At 43.2% G+C, this 18,198-nt stretch overlaps 1 protein-coding gene across 5 annotated transcripts in view; it reads right to left on the reverse strand.

Moving 5' to 3' along the window:
- Atp8a2 (ATPase phospholipid transporting 8A2) overlaps window positions 1-18,198 on the reverse strand; it is a 528,141-nt gene that overhangs the window by 383,583 nt on the left and 126,360 nt on the right. For all 5 annotated transcript variants that reach the window (XM_087586606.1, XM_087586607.1, XM_087586608.1 and 2 more), the window contains 7 exon segments: window positions 7,886-7,985; window positions 7,246-7,344; window positions 6,308-6,353; window positions 5,549-5,589; window positions 2,263-2,336; window positions 1,251-1,320; window positions 590-717 (listed from right to left, as the gene is read on the reverse strand). In XM_087586606.1, the coding sequence (XP_087442732.1) occupies window positions 590-717; window positions 1,251-1,320; window positions 2,263-2,336; window positions 5,549-5,589; window positions 6,308-6,353; window positions 7,246-7,344; window positions 7,886-7,985 (558 nt within the window).

Here is an 18,198-nt window from a genome sequence, read left to right on the forward strand (position 1 = left end):
CTGCCAATCTGAACTTCCCCGGCACTGGGATTGCTTTTATGTGGATACCAGAAGTCCAAACTAATCCTCATGCTTGCACACTAGACATTTCACTGACTGTGTGACAGTCACCGCCCCCATCCCATTCAACTTTCTAAAAACAAGTAGAGTTGTGGCGAGGCTTGCTGGTGAAACGCTGATCTACCAGTTACACAGCACTGCGCCAACAAACATGCATTTTAGAAGAAAGCTAACTACAAACTACACATCTGTGTCCCAAATACCTCCCTGCTGCTTTCTGCACCATTTCATGCAACCTCAACCATTTATTTGGCCTAGCAAGTCACAAGCAAGAAAAATAAGCCACTTTCTATGAACCCCATATGGGGTCTTTTCAAAAATATCTCTTCTTTCCTTCAATGGGAGGGAAGATGTCAATGGATTTAAATGGTGTTTCCGTTTCTCAGAGCTGAGCTAAACAAAAGAAAATGCACTATTTTCAAACACTGTGAAACTAAAGCTCCAGGAGTTCTTGGCACATTTAAGGAAGGAGGCAGGGCAGGGCAGGGGTGGGTAAGGGGAGGATAATTAAGGAAAGGAGTCTCGAAACCTCTTCCCATCCAAGTGCAGGGTGCCAGTGAAATCGTAGAGGTGGCGGTTGGGCCCTTCACACTCTATCCTTCCGGACAGCTTCATGAGCACTTCCCTTGTCTGCATGTCGGCTGTGTGGCTCAAACCCTGAAATGGAATCATGAGCCAACAAAGAAGATCACACACTGCCCTCCATGTCTAAGAAACGGATGGCACAGCATTCTGTCAATCATAGAGACATAGTGAGCCATCTGTCATGCGATCATCTGTGAGTCACACTGCCCCTCAAGACTGTACACGGTTTGACACAAGGATATCAAAAGATTTCAACGCTACAGAAGAGGAGGACCACACCTGGACTTTTCTACTCTATAAGCCCAAGTAGCTGCTCTCTTCCAGTTCCTTAGCTCAGCCTGGTGAGGATGCCCCTGTCCTGAGTGCTGTGGGCAGAGCTTTGGAAGATATGACACACAGGCACTGAGGAAACTCACTTTTCTAAGCCAGGCCTCCTCAACAAGTTTCCTTGAGAATTGGGGGCACAGTCTTCTGTCCAGTCCACTGGAGTCTAACAGATAACCTCCCATGGCTAAATGACATTTTCTCTGTGAGGTACACGGTGGGTATATGTATCATCTCCGGCCTGGTTTCCTATAACAGTTCAAATCATGAGGTGACTTTACCTGTCGTATTTTAAGGTTCGTCTCACCATCCAGGTTAGCAGTTTCAACATAGCACATCCCCTGGGGCTCACTATAAGGAAGGGGAAAAGGCCAATGTTAGTACTGTCCTCTCCACAAATTCCCAACTCATGAAACCTCTGATATGGACATTGTCTGCTGCTCAGCCTTCCAATACACTATCTCACACACACTGCTCTAGTGTGAGCAGTGAGTAAGAAAAGGGGAACCACACACTGCAGCTAGACACCAACAATCCAGTTTCAGCTCCACATGCTTGGTCTTGACTAGTCAACAACAGGATGGATGAGAAGCAGGTAGGCCTTGGATCTAGAGTGGGAATAAAACCCACGCACTGAGGTAGAGTGATTCTTAAAGGCCGAGACCAATAGTGCTACCCTGGCAGGCACAGCATAAACATATCTTTTGAAGAAAATCAGAGTCCTAGGAGTTAAAAGAAGAGGCACAAATGTGGCAGGACAGATGGCTGGATGACCAAGGAATGCTGATGCCTCCGTTCAGTTGCCTCCTGGGTGTCACTGAACACTCACTCTCTCTAGCCAGTGTCTTGACTAAGAAGATTTACCCTAGAATTGTTGGGAGCTAGAGCTGTCAACACCAGCAAAACGGGTTCTAAACCTTTTAGAAATGAAAAGAAAAAACAAAAACAACAACAAACAAAAATAACCCAAGGTCAAGGCAAGAGAAGACAACTGACAAGGGTCCACGCTAAGTATCTCTAACTTATACAAAATGCTTGAGGTTAGAAGTGACTCCAATTTTTTGATCGTTTCAGATTTTTAAATATTTACATAGACCTTAACAACTGAACATTCTCAAGTCTCAAAATCTGAAATCCAAAACGCTCCGAGATCTAAACCTGTAGGAAGCTCAGGCTGTGAAGGGAGAGCAAGGTGAGGGACTCATGCGATGGAGGAGATGGGGAAGCACTTCATTCAGTAAGTCACTGCCCCTAACATTCATTTCCAAACCTATGCCCACTGGCACACCTGACCTGGAGGAGAACAGGACCATGTCTGCTGGAAGATACTGCCCATTGAGGACCTTCACGATGTCTCCCACTGCCACCTAGAGACCAGGGACAAGACAGAAGGCACAAAAGAAAAGAAAGCACATATGTGATACAGGCGGTTAAATGCATGAAGAACGTTAGTGCGTAAGGCACACTCTACAAGAACAAGGCAAGTGTTTCTACTGCTCCACAGCTGGCCCTCCACACCCACAAGCTCCACATCTGTGGGTTCAACCATCTATAGATGCAAACTATTTGCAAAGAGAAGTGCACATGATCCAGAGTGGTGTATGACTAGAATCCCAGAGCTTGTGTTTTCGAAGCCAGCCTGAGCTACACAGTGTGGTGATGTCTCAGCAAAACAAAACACAAAAGGAAAGTCATAGCATTAACAAAGATATCAAAAGCTGCCTTTGCGCTGAGCATCACACACTATTTCCCTGGCACTGTCCCCTAAGCTACACACCATAACACTGTTTCCATGGTGTTCACATTGCAGTGGGTTTCCTGTAATCCAGAGATCTTACATTGGTGGGAGGATACACACCTGTTCTATGTAAACGCTTCTCTGTTTTATATAAAGGACTTAAACATTTATACGCTTTGACATCTGTCGTCATCAACCTTGGACTAGTCCCTACAGAAACTGAAAAATGACCACACTGCATTTTTAATTTTTAATTATAGTATCTGTCTGTCTGTCTGTCTGTCTGTGCATATATGTACCTTAGTGAAGGTGTTCATGAAAGATAGGGTGTCAGAGTGTCTGGAGTTGAAGTCACAGGTAGTCCTGAACTGGTGGATATAGTGTGCTTCTGTGTTAACCACTAAACCAACACTCCAGCCCTAACATTGCAAATTTGCAGTGGTGTTTCATTAAAATGCTTTTTTATAAAGAAAGAAGGAAAGGGACAAGAAAAGATGAGTGAACACGTATAAACTTCACATTTTCTTCCAAGTATCCACTCATTGCAAACACTCAAACATCTCCATAGCTGCTCATGGTAGAATCGTGCTCATGGCTCTGAAGCTGGCCTGTGCAACTGTGAGTCCCCAGGGCAGCTGTGTAACCATGAGAGGGCTGTGCAAAGTGTGTTAGCCACGTGGATGTTTGGAAACGGCCCAGCCACTGAGCTGATTAGGGCATATTAAATAATAAGGCTGCGTGTATGTGTCATTCATTTGGGAACTCAGGACATTAGGGCAGGTAGCGAGGAGTTCGAGTTGCCACTGATGGACAATTTGAGAGCAGATGAATCACCTGCTATGATAGTGGGTTCTTTTTTCTTAAATCGAAGTGAGAAGGCAAGTCAAATGATGTTCTCTTATCTCTAAATAAAAGACACTTTATTTCTAGGATCTTGGTGCTAAGAGGTTTCAACTACAATGAGAAACTGGTGACTCAGAATATGAAGATGGTTTTCTGTTTGGTGTTCTTACACATGACCTACCTTCACAGGCTTGTGTGAAACTCCCTAAAAGAATTTGTACAGTGAGGAAAAAAGAACTTATTCAGGGTCCCTGAATTCACTGCAGACTCAGAAGGAGCCTCTTGTCTCTCAACTGTAAAACAGCTGAAGGACTCTCAGAGTTGATCCCAACTATTGATCTCTACCTCTCTAAGATCACCAGAGTCAAGCACAGCACAGGGGCTCTGTCTCAAATGTAACACTCTCACGTGAGTGCAGCTGGGTGTGACTTTCAAGGACACCTATGTGTTCCTTCCCTACCCTCTGTCTTGTACCCATGCTCCCCAGACTCACTGTTCCACTGTGAGCTGCCCACATCACCAGCATCAGCCTTTCCTATGAACCTGTCAAAATGTAAACTTCAGACCCTCTGACTCAGGAATTCTGGGAAGAGGAATAGTGTGTGATTGACCAGTGCTGGTTGCCAAGTATGGCCTACCTGGTTGAGAGGACAACTGTACAAGAAGATTCCATCATGAACTCCATGCTTGGTCATCTCTAGAATCTACTAACTTGCCTCCTTAAGACGGCTCACCACAATGCATTGAAAATGGAAATTGCAGTGTATTTAACCACGGCCTATAATATGGTAGTGATTCCTCAAGCATGTGTGGGAACAGGAAGGAGTTCTGGAAGTCTGTAAGACCACCAGCTCTTGAACTCAGAAATCAGTAACTCCATGTCCCAACACATCAAGTGGTATCAAGTCACTGCTGGTGCCTTTCTGAGGAGCGGGCAACCAGAAGACCCCTGGAAAGACAGAGGGTCAACGAGGATTCTCCAATTCCCACTACCCAGGTGCCAGTTCTCCCCTGGAAATTCCGCCTTTTGACCAAGAGCCATCACACTGAACTTCCAAAGATCAGAAGTTGATGAGGCCTCAAGGGTTATAGTGTCCTACAAAACACTACAAAGGGAAGTTTTCTTTAAAGGGTTGGTAGGCCTCCTAGACCGGGTAAAATCAAATAAAAACAACAGTTGGTGCTCCAGGTACATCGGCAGGATTCCACCAGCCCCCAGTACACACAGAAAGGGCTACGGGAGGAACTGACTATAACTCACTGTTTAAGCAAGAAACAATATTTGAAGTCACCCTTTTAAAATATGGTTTTCTCTTTTTCAAAAGAAAATGCCAAAATGATGAATGGCCTCTTAAAAATCAATACTGTGTGGCTGTCAACAATGCCCAGCTAAGACAGCTGAACAAAAATTTGGCTTCTCAGATACAAAATACCAATAGAGCACAGTTGATTTCAGTCAACGACCAGCTACAATACCCTCCCTCCATGTGTGCAGACGTCCCACTGCCAGTGGCAGGAAGGAAACTCCCTCTTGCAACCACTGTATTGATAAAAGCAGCAGCCCGCTCCACTCCCCTGCCTGGGAACCCTGTTCACATTCAGAGATCTTTCTATCAAACATATCTGAAGTGAGAGTCCAGAGGTTAAAAACAACAACTCTAAACATTTGAATTTTGGTGAAAAGAAGACAGACCAAGGGAAATGTTTCACGCATAGGGTTTAGAAGCTGTAAGCTACTGGGAGGTTTTCAAGCTATCCTTGGAGAATAAGGGAGCTCCCACCTTGAAGTGCTCCCTTAGGTCCTTCTAGAACAGGTCAGAATGGTGGATGCATGTGCCAGCCCTCATGGGAAAGCAGACTGCATGAGGAAACTCATTTAAAATGAGTACAACCTTGGCCTTTCCGCAAACTTTATACTGTACTGCTGTCAACATCAGCAGTTTGAGACAAGCCTTCAGATCGATATTTTCTGGCATCATCTTTAAAATCCATCCTTACCTCTTTCCACATGATAGTGTGCCACATGCCATTTCTTAACACTGTAAAGAAGAAACGATAAACTGGTCAATGTTGGCGGGACTCAAAATTAAACATCAGCTGTCTACAAATCCAAAAGAGTTCTGTGAAAGTTGTACTAATTAATCCCCACAAATCACATCATTTTTTTAAGAAAGGTGGATGACCAAACCATGCACACATGGTCCTCCGACTGTGCACCTCCACAACATACATGTGTGAATACACACACACACTTCTGTGTGCACGTAAATAAAGCAAATTTGTATTTAGCCCAGCAGCAATACTAGCAAATTCAACTCTGAGGCCGAATGACCGTGGTCAGTTACACATATTCATCTAGGTAAGGACCATTGTATGGCATTAAATATGATTATTTACATAATGATTAATACATATCAATACACTACACTAGCAATACTAGCAATATATATATGTATATATATATATATATATATACACAAATAATAAGGAAAGTAAGCAAAAATATGGGGAACTTATTAGGGGCATAAACTAATTTCTAAAAATTCTGTCTTCTAAAATCTCAGTGTATACAAATTCCCTTAATACATTACTATAAACACTAACATTTTATTTTACTATGCTTCCCTCTCTTTAAAGATTTTATAGATAACATTCCCAATTTAATCTCAATATCAAGAGCCAGTGATTGAGAAACACTCAAACACAAACTTGTTCCTGAATTAACAATGGGAAAAGTGACCGGGCCTGGTTGCTTACCTATTGTTTTCTTCTTGTTAACTGCATTGTCGGCCTTGTGTCGTTTCTATTATAGGGGGGAAAAGCAAAGGTTCTTACATTCAAATGTTCCAAATGAAGAATTGACATGGAAAGCTGTAAAATCGGAGAGTAATGGAGACCAAGAAAGCTGCAATGCTAGTGTTACAGATTTCAGTTGTACGGTTTGCCATCTGTCAGCACTAATGAGATCTATTCCAAGCTTAAGTGACGATACTCTGGTTCTAATAATTTACAAGCCCTTCAAAGTTCCAAATTCTCACAGTTATTTGTGGACGGCCTGAAACAATGACTCAGTATTATAAGCCTAACAACAAATGGCAAGTTTCACTTGCGGGTTAGCTTACCATGTTATTCCACGAAATACGTATGTTGGGGGAATCGTGTGTGTGTGTGTGTGTGTGTGTGTGTGTGTGTGTGTGTGTATCTATGTGTCTGTGAATCTCTGCTTGTGTCTGAGTGTGAGTGTGTGTGTGTGTGTGTGTGTGTGTGTGTGTGTGTGTGTACTCGAAGAGGAAAGAGAGAGGGAGATAATGGCTGGAGTGAGAGAAGTGTAAGGAGAAAGATTACTTGAGAATTACTTCAGGCATATCAAGCACAATTCTACTTGCAGAGAGCATTGACTAAAGGCTTCATTTGCTACCAGAATCCAGGCGTTCTAACGTAGGATACAGGAAGTGATAGTGATTGACCCCACCCAGGGTCTAACAAAACAACATAGAACATAGAAGCCCCTCAGAATCGCTGCCCAGGGCTCTAGGACCCTCGGAGTACTCCTTCCTTCCCAGCAAACACCACCACTCCTCTAGGAACTGCATAGGGAATAGCCTGGTTTCCTGCTATAAGCATATCTATCACCCAGCCACATGCACACCGAATGTCAAATTCCAGTGCTTTATTATCCAGAGACAAAAACTTACAAAATCTTCTACAATCTCTTTGATGCCTGCAATCGTTAGAATGATGACCAATGGCACCAGGGTGGTGTACCGTCCAGTTGGCGATACGTCTGGGATTTGCTGTAAGAGAACAAGAGAGACTGAGACGGGCGAACGTCTCCACAAAGAAGGAAGACATGGTGCCCAACCCCCACCCTCACTAGTCTGGTTCATTTATGTTACACAACAAAAGGTCTACTAATTCAAAACCTAGCTATGTAGTTTACCTAACAACCCGGCAATGCATTTGGAAAGGAAAATGGAAGGTCAAAAATATGACCTTCATGGCCAAAATACATGCATGATATACGTGTATGAAGTATCACAGCGAAACATCATATCTAATAGAATGAATGTGCATTAATAATAAAAGAGAACAAGAGAAAGTAAACCTGACAAGGTATGACCCACGAGAACCAGTTTCCGCTCCCCTTTTGTAACTATACATATTTTTAAAGACTTCCCTCCCAAGTGTTTCAGACAAAGATCGGGTCTGTTCACCCTAGTGAGAATTTGCGGAAGGGAACTATGTACATATTCTAACACGTTTCCGGTAAAGGCTGGGAGAATCTCACTTTGCTCGTAGCTGGGCTCTCGACTTTTAGGTCCTGAAACCCATTACCTGTAGTAAGGCAATGAAGAGGAAGAAGGCATTAGCAGCTCTCCTAATCTGCTCATACAGGAATCGAGGTAGAAATGTCAACACGCTGTACTTGGCCGTACTGGAAATACAAAGAAAAGGACTGCTTTTAGTTAAAGAGGTAACCCCCAAATATCAGCAGAGTGATGGCGAGTGATGCCTCCTTCGTAGGAGGGCACGGCTGATCAGAGACTCGTCCAATGGCAATTCAAACTTTGATGTACCCATTCGACTTTCCCACCAGGCGATGAGACCATTGACTCCCATCTGGGAGCCACATGGGAAGAGCAACATGTGTGTATTCAGGCTCAACAAGAGCCTGTGCATGTGACGCACTGTGTACTTCACCCACGCATGAGTAGTTCCCATTCCCCCCTACATGCCATGTACCCTTCACTTGGCAACCTTTACTCAGGCTTTGGCCTCGCCTGGCTATCCTCTCCTTTCACCCTTAGCCACTGAATGAGTAATCCGTCCCCCATCCTACCCAGTCACATAATCAAATTCTAAAGGGGCCGTGTGTCTTCAAAGCCACACTGATTATTCCCATATCATATTGTCTTGCTCCCATTCGTGTATCAGCTCTCTGGACAAAGGCTCTACATCCATAGATGTGAAAAACTTGAAAAGAAGGAGACTGTGTCTGTACTGAACACATACAGACTTTTCTTTTCTTGTTCTTATCACCCCCTAATCGACACACTAGGGTGATGATTTCCACAGCATGTGTATCGCGCTGAGTATTTAAGTCATCTAGTTATGACCCAAAGGTACTGGAGGAGCTGTGTAGGTTTTATGCATAAACAATTCTGTTTATAGAAAGGACTTTAACATTCACAGATTTTGAAATCTCAGGAGGTCTTGAGCTAAATCCCGCACGGATACTGAGCAAGATGCCATTTATTTCTCTGCCCCCAGAAGAGACTACTTAAACAGAGAGAATGCACACTTACACGACATAGCAGTCAAGGAACGAGGAACAAACTGAATCAAAGACACACGCTGAGAGCCACGACGACTCCTGGCCTACTCTCTGAAAGCATGACCCGAAGCCTACTACTTCCTTTATTTGGTTATTATTAGATATTGTTTATTTGTTTTGGTTGGTTTGGGGTTTTGAAATAGGGTCTCACATTGCCCAGAATAGCTTCAAATCCACTAAGTAGCTAAGAATAATCATGAATGCCTGGTCCTCCTGCCTGCACTTCTCAAATGCTGAGTGCTGGGATTGTAGGTTCTAATCCTGCCCGTAATTATAGTTTATCAAGGTTATCTAACCACACACAAATGCACACATCAGAAGAGCTAATGCAGAAACACCAAAGCCCAAAGTACATCATAACACCCCAGGATGATGTGGACCGGTACAGGGCCTGACAGCAACCGAGGCCAGAGCAACAGATCAAAACCCAAGCTGAGATCCCCAGAGGTAGGAAAAGAGAAAGATAAGGAGGACGGGGAGGGAGGAGTATGGGGGAGGGGGAGGAAGAGGAGGAAGAAGAAGAGGAAGAAAGAGGAAGAGGAAGAAAGAGAAAGGAAAAAGAAAAGAGAGGAAGAGGAAGAGAAAGAGTACAAGAAAGAACGAACTATGAACTGGGTGGAAAGCAACTATGAATAAAGAAAGCACAAAAGCTCACATCTGTAAGATAAAGCCATAGACAGCATCTTGTAAGATGGTCTGGTACTACATTTGAACCTAAGATTCCATCTGTCTAATAAGTGTGTGCATATATTCGTTTGTGTGTGTGTGTGTTTTCATGTGTATGTGTGCATGTGCATGCACATGTGCACGCGTGGGCATGCACAGACACACACACACACACACACACACACGAACACACACACACAACTGGCATATAACTCTCTCAAGGTTGAACGTGTCCCATTTCAGCAGAAAGTCGAGTTTGTTTAAGGGGCCCAGGCCATGAAAGTGGAAAGCTGGAGAGTAAAGGAGTCCCGGTTATACCAAACAAACAAACAAACAAACAAACAAAGACAAATAAACAAAAGAAATATGAATCAACTAGATGTAGAATGCATGGTTTCAACCCCGAGGCCGAATGAGCGTGGTCAGTTACACATATTCATCTAGGTAAGGACCATTATATGGCATTAAATATGATTATTTACATAATGATTAATACATATCAATACACTACACACACTTGCACCTCAGATGCACAGGGGAGATAGTCTAGGCTTCCCTCTATGGCCGCCAAGCCCAGCTATCATGTGAGGCCAGTGCTGCTGGGTCAGGGGTCATGGCTAGAGGGGACATTAATACAGCTCCCGAGAGAACAAGGTAGTTCACACTTCCACCCGAGGCTAGTCCATCTGTTGAGTAAGGTGGAACAGGGTAGGAGGTGCTTTAGCATCCATGCACCAGGGAAAGACCATCTACAATGCTCAACGTGCAAATGAAGAAGACTGGCAGCAAAGGAGCTCATCGCCAAGTGAGTAGCTCTCTGAAAGATCCCTACTCATGCGTGATCAGAGCCTTTGCCCACACCACTGTCCACAGCAAAGCGGGGGAAGTGTGACTGCTTGGTAAGCAGTAAGGTCTGGGAACTGGGAAGAAATGACCCTGAGGAAAATGTTTCTGCTGGTCGCCCATTCTCTTCCCACATGCTATATGTCACAGGGTCCATTGTGGAGCGTAGGTATGAGTATGAGGTATGAGGTGGACCTGAGTTCTGGCAGCTGCTTGTAAAGGTGAATACATCAGGCCCTGGACATTTTTCCTCGAGTTCAAAAGCTTTCAATTTCTCGGGAGAAGACAAGGTGTGAGGAAGGGTGTTCCAACATGACTGAACAAATGACAGTCAGCCCAGCAGAAAATAAAGCCCAGCAAAAACATGGGTCTGCAGCTACTCACTCTCGTTATTTACTCGTTTTATGGTGCTGAAGATACTTGCCAAATTCTATTGAAGTACTTAGCTCTAACTGAAATACTCTTGTTGATCTCCTGTATACATATGGGATTATGCACATAAAACCAAATTATGTGTCCAGAATTTCCTTATCTGTGTGAATTCCCATAGACAAAAGTTGCCCCCCACCCACTCTGACAATGAAAAGTGATGAATTCAGAGACTTGTAGCTGCCCAAGATGCCAAGAATACATGATAATTATGAGTTCATCCCTCAAGAAGACATTTACATCTCCCCATCTAAGGCCCAGAGAACACTGCAGAAGAGGAGGGAGAATAACTTAAGATCTTGGAGATGGAGTTAGTTGAAGGGCTGTGGAAGGCTATCCTTTAGACTCTCACACCATGGCAATCAGAAACTCACAACTCTGCTCTCTTGCACTGGGCCCACATAGGGCCCTAAGGTTTACCTCTCAAGTGCTGGCTATTGATAGATTCCAAAGGAGTATTACTGTCACCAGTTGTGTACCCATTGCTAAGCCCACCAGGTTCCAATAGGTAACTCCAAACCCCACCCAGGTCCTTCAGAATGCCCTGATTAAACTCAGCAGGTCACCAAACAGAGCTAGTAGACCTGAACACAGAGAGTAATTTATGGAAAGGGATGGTAGGGAGATGATTTGCTGGAAATGAACAAGAAATGAAACAACCAAGCTAAAAGTCAGGAAGTGTTTACAGTGTGCATGCAATGGGCCCAGGGACATCGATTGCAAATCAGTTAAACAGAGCCATTTATGGTCTCTTTTGTTCTCTTACCAATCAGAGTTGACATAGAGTTTCATCAGATGATCAAGTTCGATTAAGTACCCTATAAAAGCAGAAACGTTTCCCCAAGCAGCAGAATTTACCAAAAGCCATTTAAAGGGCAGAGTGGAGGCAGAAGGAATTTAGTTGCACACAAGTCATAATGAGACACCACAAGGGTGCTAGCCTGTTGTAAATGATTTTGACTGCTCTGTAACAAATGTTTCATAAAGACACAAAGCTACCAAAAAGAGAACATATTTGCAAAGGAGGCAACCAATGAGACATCCAGCTTCCTGCTAGCAACACAGTCAAACTCTGCTAGAGAAAGAGTTCAGATTTTTATACCCAGCCAAACTATGGTGTATCCCACACATCAGCTTTTTAGGAAGTTGCTTGTTGTACCAGGAGCATTGTGGAACAGGACAGCAATGATTGCCTTACTGGATCATAGCACATTACATATACATTGCAGGAGAATCCTAAATAAATGTTTAATCTCAAAAGTGAGAGGGGGAAACAAATTATACTAAAAAGATGTAATCACAGTCCACCACTTCACGATTTAGCACCAAGGCCAGTAGGTCAGTAAATTCATTCTTCTTCTGTTTAAGGATGCCATGAAGATAACTTCTAAATTTAGTTTTAAAATATAGTGAAGGGCTTGTGGTGTAGTACTTACTTAGCATATGTAAGGCCTCAGGTTCTGTCCCCAGCATAAAAAAAAATCATATTACACATCCATTCAAATATAGGAACACATATTTAGGAAAACTAAATTTCTGATTTTAATTTTTGAAATATGGTAGAAACCAACAGAAGGAGTAAAGGCAGAGTTCAAAGTGGTTGTCTGCGGTAGAGTATGTTCAGAATGAAGAGATGAGGCTCGCTGTTATCTATTGATTTTCATAGCAAGCCCTTCCAACTGTTTCAACTATTAACCCTCTGTATATGCTGTTTTTATTCCATTTTTCTATTGTCTGTAAAACTAAAGAGTATTCAGATAGAACTAGGAAGGAAGTTATTATTTGGGGGTAATTTTAGGATGACATAAGGAGCTGTTTATTAGAAGATGATGTTGGACTCAAAGGCCCAACTAGTTCTGCTACCCTCACCACTGAATGCTCTGGAAACTAATCCCATCTGATATTGCAGCCAACAAGCACTTCCTCTGGCCAGAAGCCATGGAGGGGCCCCAGGCTCATGGATGGAAGGGAGAGAATTCTGACCTGTCCCATAAGGCTCTGACAAGCAACAGTATTAGCACAACCCTCTGATACACAGCTGAGTAAACTCCCTTGTCATTGTCGTTAGAGATGGGTGGGCTGGATCTCAGCATCAGGCTCTTCCCTGATGCTCCCCACACACAGGGAAATGCAGAGAATAACTCTTCCCCTGTAAGTGGAAGTCACTTTATTCTGAAGAGCACTGTCCTTACTAAAGTTTCCGCTCCTTTCATCCTCCGCCAGATTCCCCGTAACACTTTTCCTCTTCTCCTCAAACCACATCCTTCTCTTCAGAGCCAACAGCCCAAGGGGTTGTCAACTCTAGTAAGCTTTTCCCCATTCAGGTCAGAGCAGAGTGTACACTGTGTATCCACCCACTCACTGCAACAGAGTGTAAATGAGACAGAGAGAGAGCCAGGCAGACAGAAACTCAGCAGAAGGAGTTTCTCTTTTTATATGGTGATCTCTAAGATGGCCATGTCAAACATCCTATTAAGTCCCTCTCTATGCCTTGCAGGCTGAGGGGACTGTGCAGGTAGGCCAACAGGACAGCGCTCTCCTGGCCAGCCCTCAGGTACTTCCTTCAACACAGGGCTGCAGGGGGTCCCCTCAACTCTATGCTTGAGGCAGTACTTGAATGTCTCCCTGCTTTGTCCTTTTGCAGCCACTTAGCGGATACTTTGTGTAAAAACAACATACTAGCCATTCCTAAAAAATTCTATTTCTCTTTTCTTTTTTTAAAATAATTTTATTTTTCCAGGATATTTTATGCATTTACATTTCCCCTCTATCCCCTTTCCCACACTCCCCTCCCCCTGCTTCTATGAGGATGTTCCCATTCCCACCCACCCACTCCAACCTCAACGCCCTGGCATTCCCCTACCTTGTGAAACAAGCCTTCACAGGACCAAGGGCTTTTCCTCCCATTAATGCCATCCTCTGCTATACATGGGTCCCTCCATGTGTACTCATTAGTTGGTGGTTTAGTCCCTGAGAGCGCTGGTGGGGTTTGGTTGGTTGATATTGTTGTTCTTCCTGTAGTGTTGCAAACCCCTTCAGCTCCTTCAGTCTTTTCCCTAACTCCTCCATTGAGGTTCCTTTGTTCAGTCCAATGGTTAGCTGCAACCATCATCTGTATCAGTAGGACTCTGGCAGAGCCTCTCAGGAGACACTCATACCTGACTCCTGTCAGCAAGCACATCTTGGCATCAGCAATATCAGCGAGAGCATATCTCCTGTGTTCTATTTCTCTTTTCATTTAACTCACTCTAATTTACAAACCCAGAACTATATTCAGATTTTTTGGGTCCTGGATACAGCTGTGCATACAAAAGTGGGTGCTATAATGAGAAACTCACAACGCAATGCAAATCTCACCAGAGATTTCCTGACAATAAAGATCCTTGCAATTCATTCTCTTTCAGTGATTACCTAAGATTCTGTAATTTATTCTGCCATCCAATCATGAACACTGTTTAATTAATACATCACAATATCTGCACCCATGTGCTCATATAATTAGGTGAGCATAATTCCATAGAACAGATTACCTGAAGCATGATCTCTGGGGGAAATGTGAACTTTTAAAAGTATCAATTTACGTCTAAGTTCTAACTAGTATATTTCTGTCCCCAAAGGATCACAGATATTAAATTTTCATATGCATCCAAGATCTTCCCAAAAATAGTTTTAAACTTCACGCTTTACACAAGAGGAACTCAACTGCTATTTTGTGCCTTTGTCTTATGATGCTGGGGACTCAGGACCTGAAGTATGGTGGGAAAAGGGTCTTCCCCAGCAACAAACACAGCAGATGTGTTATTTCTAATGGTAGTGAATGAGAACATTCTTATGCAGGTCCCTTACGAGCAATATCTGTCAAGTCTTTTACAGGGCTGGGTCTCGTGTCAGTAATGTATCACTGCTACGCCATTGTTTCTTGATCACTATTAAAGCCAGGTGGATCTTCATGTGTTTGGGGGCAAATGTTTTCATTCCAGTATAATTTCATTTTCTCTCTCCTCTCTCTCTGTCTATCTGTCTGTCTATCAGCATGTAACATCTTTATGTGGAGGCCAGAGAATAACTTCAGGTGTCAGCTTTGGGGGGCCAGAGTTTCTCCAAGGCTCTGATAAAAGGACAAAGTGAACTTCAGTTCTTTGCCCTTGTCCAGGATCAGACTTGGCCATCTTATTTGGGGCTGGAGCCAGTGTTTCACAGGAGTCAAGGTTGTGGTTGGAGCCAACTTTCCCTAGGGCTGCGGTTATCAGTCCTACGGCAGCTGTGCCTTGGATAGCCTACCTTCTTTTTGCCAGCATTGTCTGATTTAGCTGTCTGCTGACCTTGGCCAGCTCCCTGAAAACTCTATATACGATGCTGTACTCCTTAGCATATTTGCTTGTCATAAGTCATCAGCTTATCCAAGAACTCCTTATCCACAGGCCCAGCTACTGATTTTGTCTGTTTTAGTCCTCACTCCTGGTTCTCCCACTCGTCATTTGTAGCCTTAGACCCACATGCAGACAAGCTATTGCCAATGCTCTTGGTTACTCTTCAGAACCTGATAACAAGACCCTATTACTGAAGACGTCACAGACTTGAGTCACAGAACGTGAAAGAAGAAACCGGTACCGAGCTGGAGCTTCACCCTTGCTGGCTAGTTTTTATAGCTGAGAAAAGTAATTATCAATCTGGTCTAACTGTATAAGCTCTGTAAGCCATAACAACAACCAGGCTGGCAAGATATACCCATGGGTACAATAGTGGCACAACTGTCATGGAAGTGACCAACCACTTTATGGTTGGATTTGACTCCCTTAGAGGGAGTCCATACCTGCTCCATTATGGGAGCCAGGTGGGTTATAAGCCCTAGGGGACATTCTGCTACTATTACTCTACTCTAGGGACATTGAATCAATTGACACCTAATGACTCATCTTTGAGTTCATAAGTGAGTATGTCATTAATCAAACCTCATCAGAGATCTTGCTACTCAGCAGATAGATATTAGTACATACTCACAACTGGTCAAGGTTCAGAAAATAAGAGACCATGGAGTATTCATCCCCAAGTGGAATATCTATAACACCTTTCCTTCCATCAAAAGCTCAGGGATCACTGTAGTAGAGGAGGGAGAAGGACTGTAAGAGACAGAGGTGGTAGATAGCAAGTAAACCGCTTATCAGCTACAACAAGGTAATTGCATGTGTGAATTCACAGAAGTCATGAAAGCATCCACAAGACTTGAAGAAGAGTAGCCCAGAAAACTATTCCAGTAGAGAAGGGAGGTGTGATCCTGACGCCCTACACTGTGCTAAGGAGCTACCGACAATTGATAGTTACAGGAAAGGGAAGTTAGTTTTCTCCAAGTGTGTGACTCCTGGTAGATCTATTGTGCTCCAGAGAACAGCCACACATGGTACATGGCTAACACTAATTGGACCCAATGAGTTCTTAAAAATGATGTCACAAAGTTGGACCTCAAAGTTGGAGGGCAGGAATGGGGGTGATCTGCAAGAAGATGAAGAGGTGTACAGATGATCAAAATACAATGTATGAAATCCTGAAAGAATTAATAAAATTGTATTAAAATTCTTTATTCCGTGTTGTGTGTGTGTGTGTGTGTGTGTGTGTGTGTGTGTGTGTGTGTGTTTTCTTTGATAGTCTGTTTATGGTTATTTTTATATCAGTTTTTAATCATGAATCAAAATTTTTAGTCGGACATCATGACTAGGAGAGACTGTGCCCATCCTAAGCTTCTCTGAAGATTACCTTAAAGTCCTACACTACAGGCTCTGGGCTACAGCAAATTCTCAGAGGACCTGGCTTCTAAAACTGCTTAAGTCATTATTTTGTCAGTATGCACCTGGAGTTTTTCTATAACTTTGTACCTTGAGATTAATGATTGTAATTACTAGTAGTGCAAAACTCATTCATCTAAGAGAAATCCACAGTATTTGCCCAATAGTTTGTTCAATTTGTCAAGTATATTTTAATATAATTGATTATATTACAGTACGCAATATGTAATGTAATATAAATAATTTGATAGATAATATGCCTTGAGTGTGGAAGTCTTTGTCTACTGAAGTCAATGACAATAGCTATTCCAAAGGCAAACAATGAAGGCACAAAAGTTAGACAAACACACGAACACTCTAGAGTAAAAGAAGTTCTTCCTCAGAAATTGCATTGTCTCCCTATACAATAAACTCCTGTAACTTCACTAACGCAGGGGAGTGTTTTTACTTTACAGAAGCTCAGTAGAGTGAGAAGACCCAGTGCTGGCAAGAACAACAATGTCCCAGGTTTCTCCACCACATCACCACACCCTGGGATGGTTCTACTGTTCCTCCTTCAGACTCCTGGCTCTGTTCCACACAAGGGGATGGAAATTGGAGGATTCCACACTTCTCTCCAGGAATGGGAAGTCCCCAGGTTTCCTCAGCTCATGTGCTACGGGCCCTAATCAAATTCCACAACCCGGTCTGGTTTTGAGTGTTTTGCATGAGGCACTCTTGGAACAACTGCTTAGAAGTTGCTGTTATACACCTTCCTGAGACAGCATGTGTCCTGGATATGACCGCCATGATTTATATATAAGATATGCTCCCAGTCCACCCCCAGAGGGAGTCAGAGTGTTAAGATGCCAGATCAAACAGGAACCACTATACACACCACATTATGGAAAAGAGCAGAATTAATGGTTTGTGTTTGAAACATGACCTGAGATATGTATGTATGTATGTATGTATGTATGTATGTATGTATGTATGTATGTATGCATGCATGCATTATGCTGTAGCAGGACCTAAAACTAAAAACCAAACCAAATCAAAAATATTTGTCATCTTCCCTCAAGTGAGCCTCACTGAACTAGAAAATAATCAAAACATTTAGAAATAAGAACAGAAACAAGACTGGGTGGAGAGATGGCTCAGAAGTTTAGAGCGCTTGCTACTCTTTCAGAGGACCCAAGTTCAGTTCCCAGCATCTTCATCAGGTAACTCACAGCCACCTGGTAACTCCCTGGGATCCTTGCCTTCTTCTGGCCTCCATGGTCAGTGCATGCATGTGCATGTGACTTCCCACACACACGTGCACATGCAAGTGCATTCACCCACTCACGCATATGCACACACTATCCTGATCACCTGCCTGAATGTCACTATCAAACACTCTATTTATTTGGCTGCAGGTGCTACTGTCAGCTTGGAAGGCTAATGTTTTCCTCTGTCACCAATCAAGAGAGTGAGACAGACATTTTTCAACACACATCTGTCCAACCTGGACTATGAATCACTTTTGTTGAAATCTAGTGCACTTTGAATATCAGAAACACGATCAACTGTCCATTGAAAGTATCTGGGCTTCAATATTTGACAGTAAAACCATT

Source organism: Rattus norvegicus, chromosome 15 (genome assembly GCF_021556685.1).
Source record: "Rattus norvegicus strain SHRSP/BbbUtx chromosome 15, alternate assembly SHRSP_T2T, whole genome shotgun sequence".
Taxonomy (NCBI): domain Eukaryota; kingdom Metazoa; phylum Chordata; class Mammalia; order Rodentia; family Muridae; genus Rattus; species Rattus norvegicus.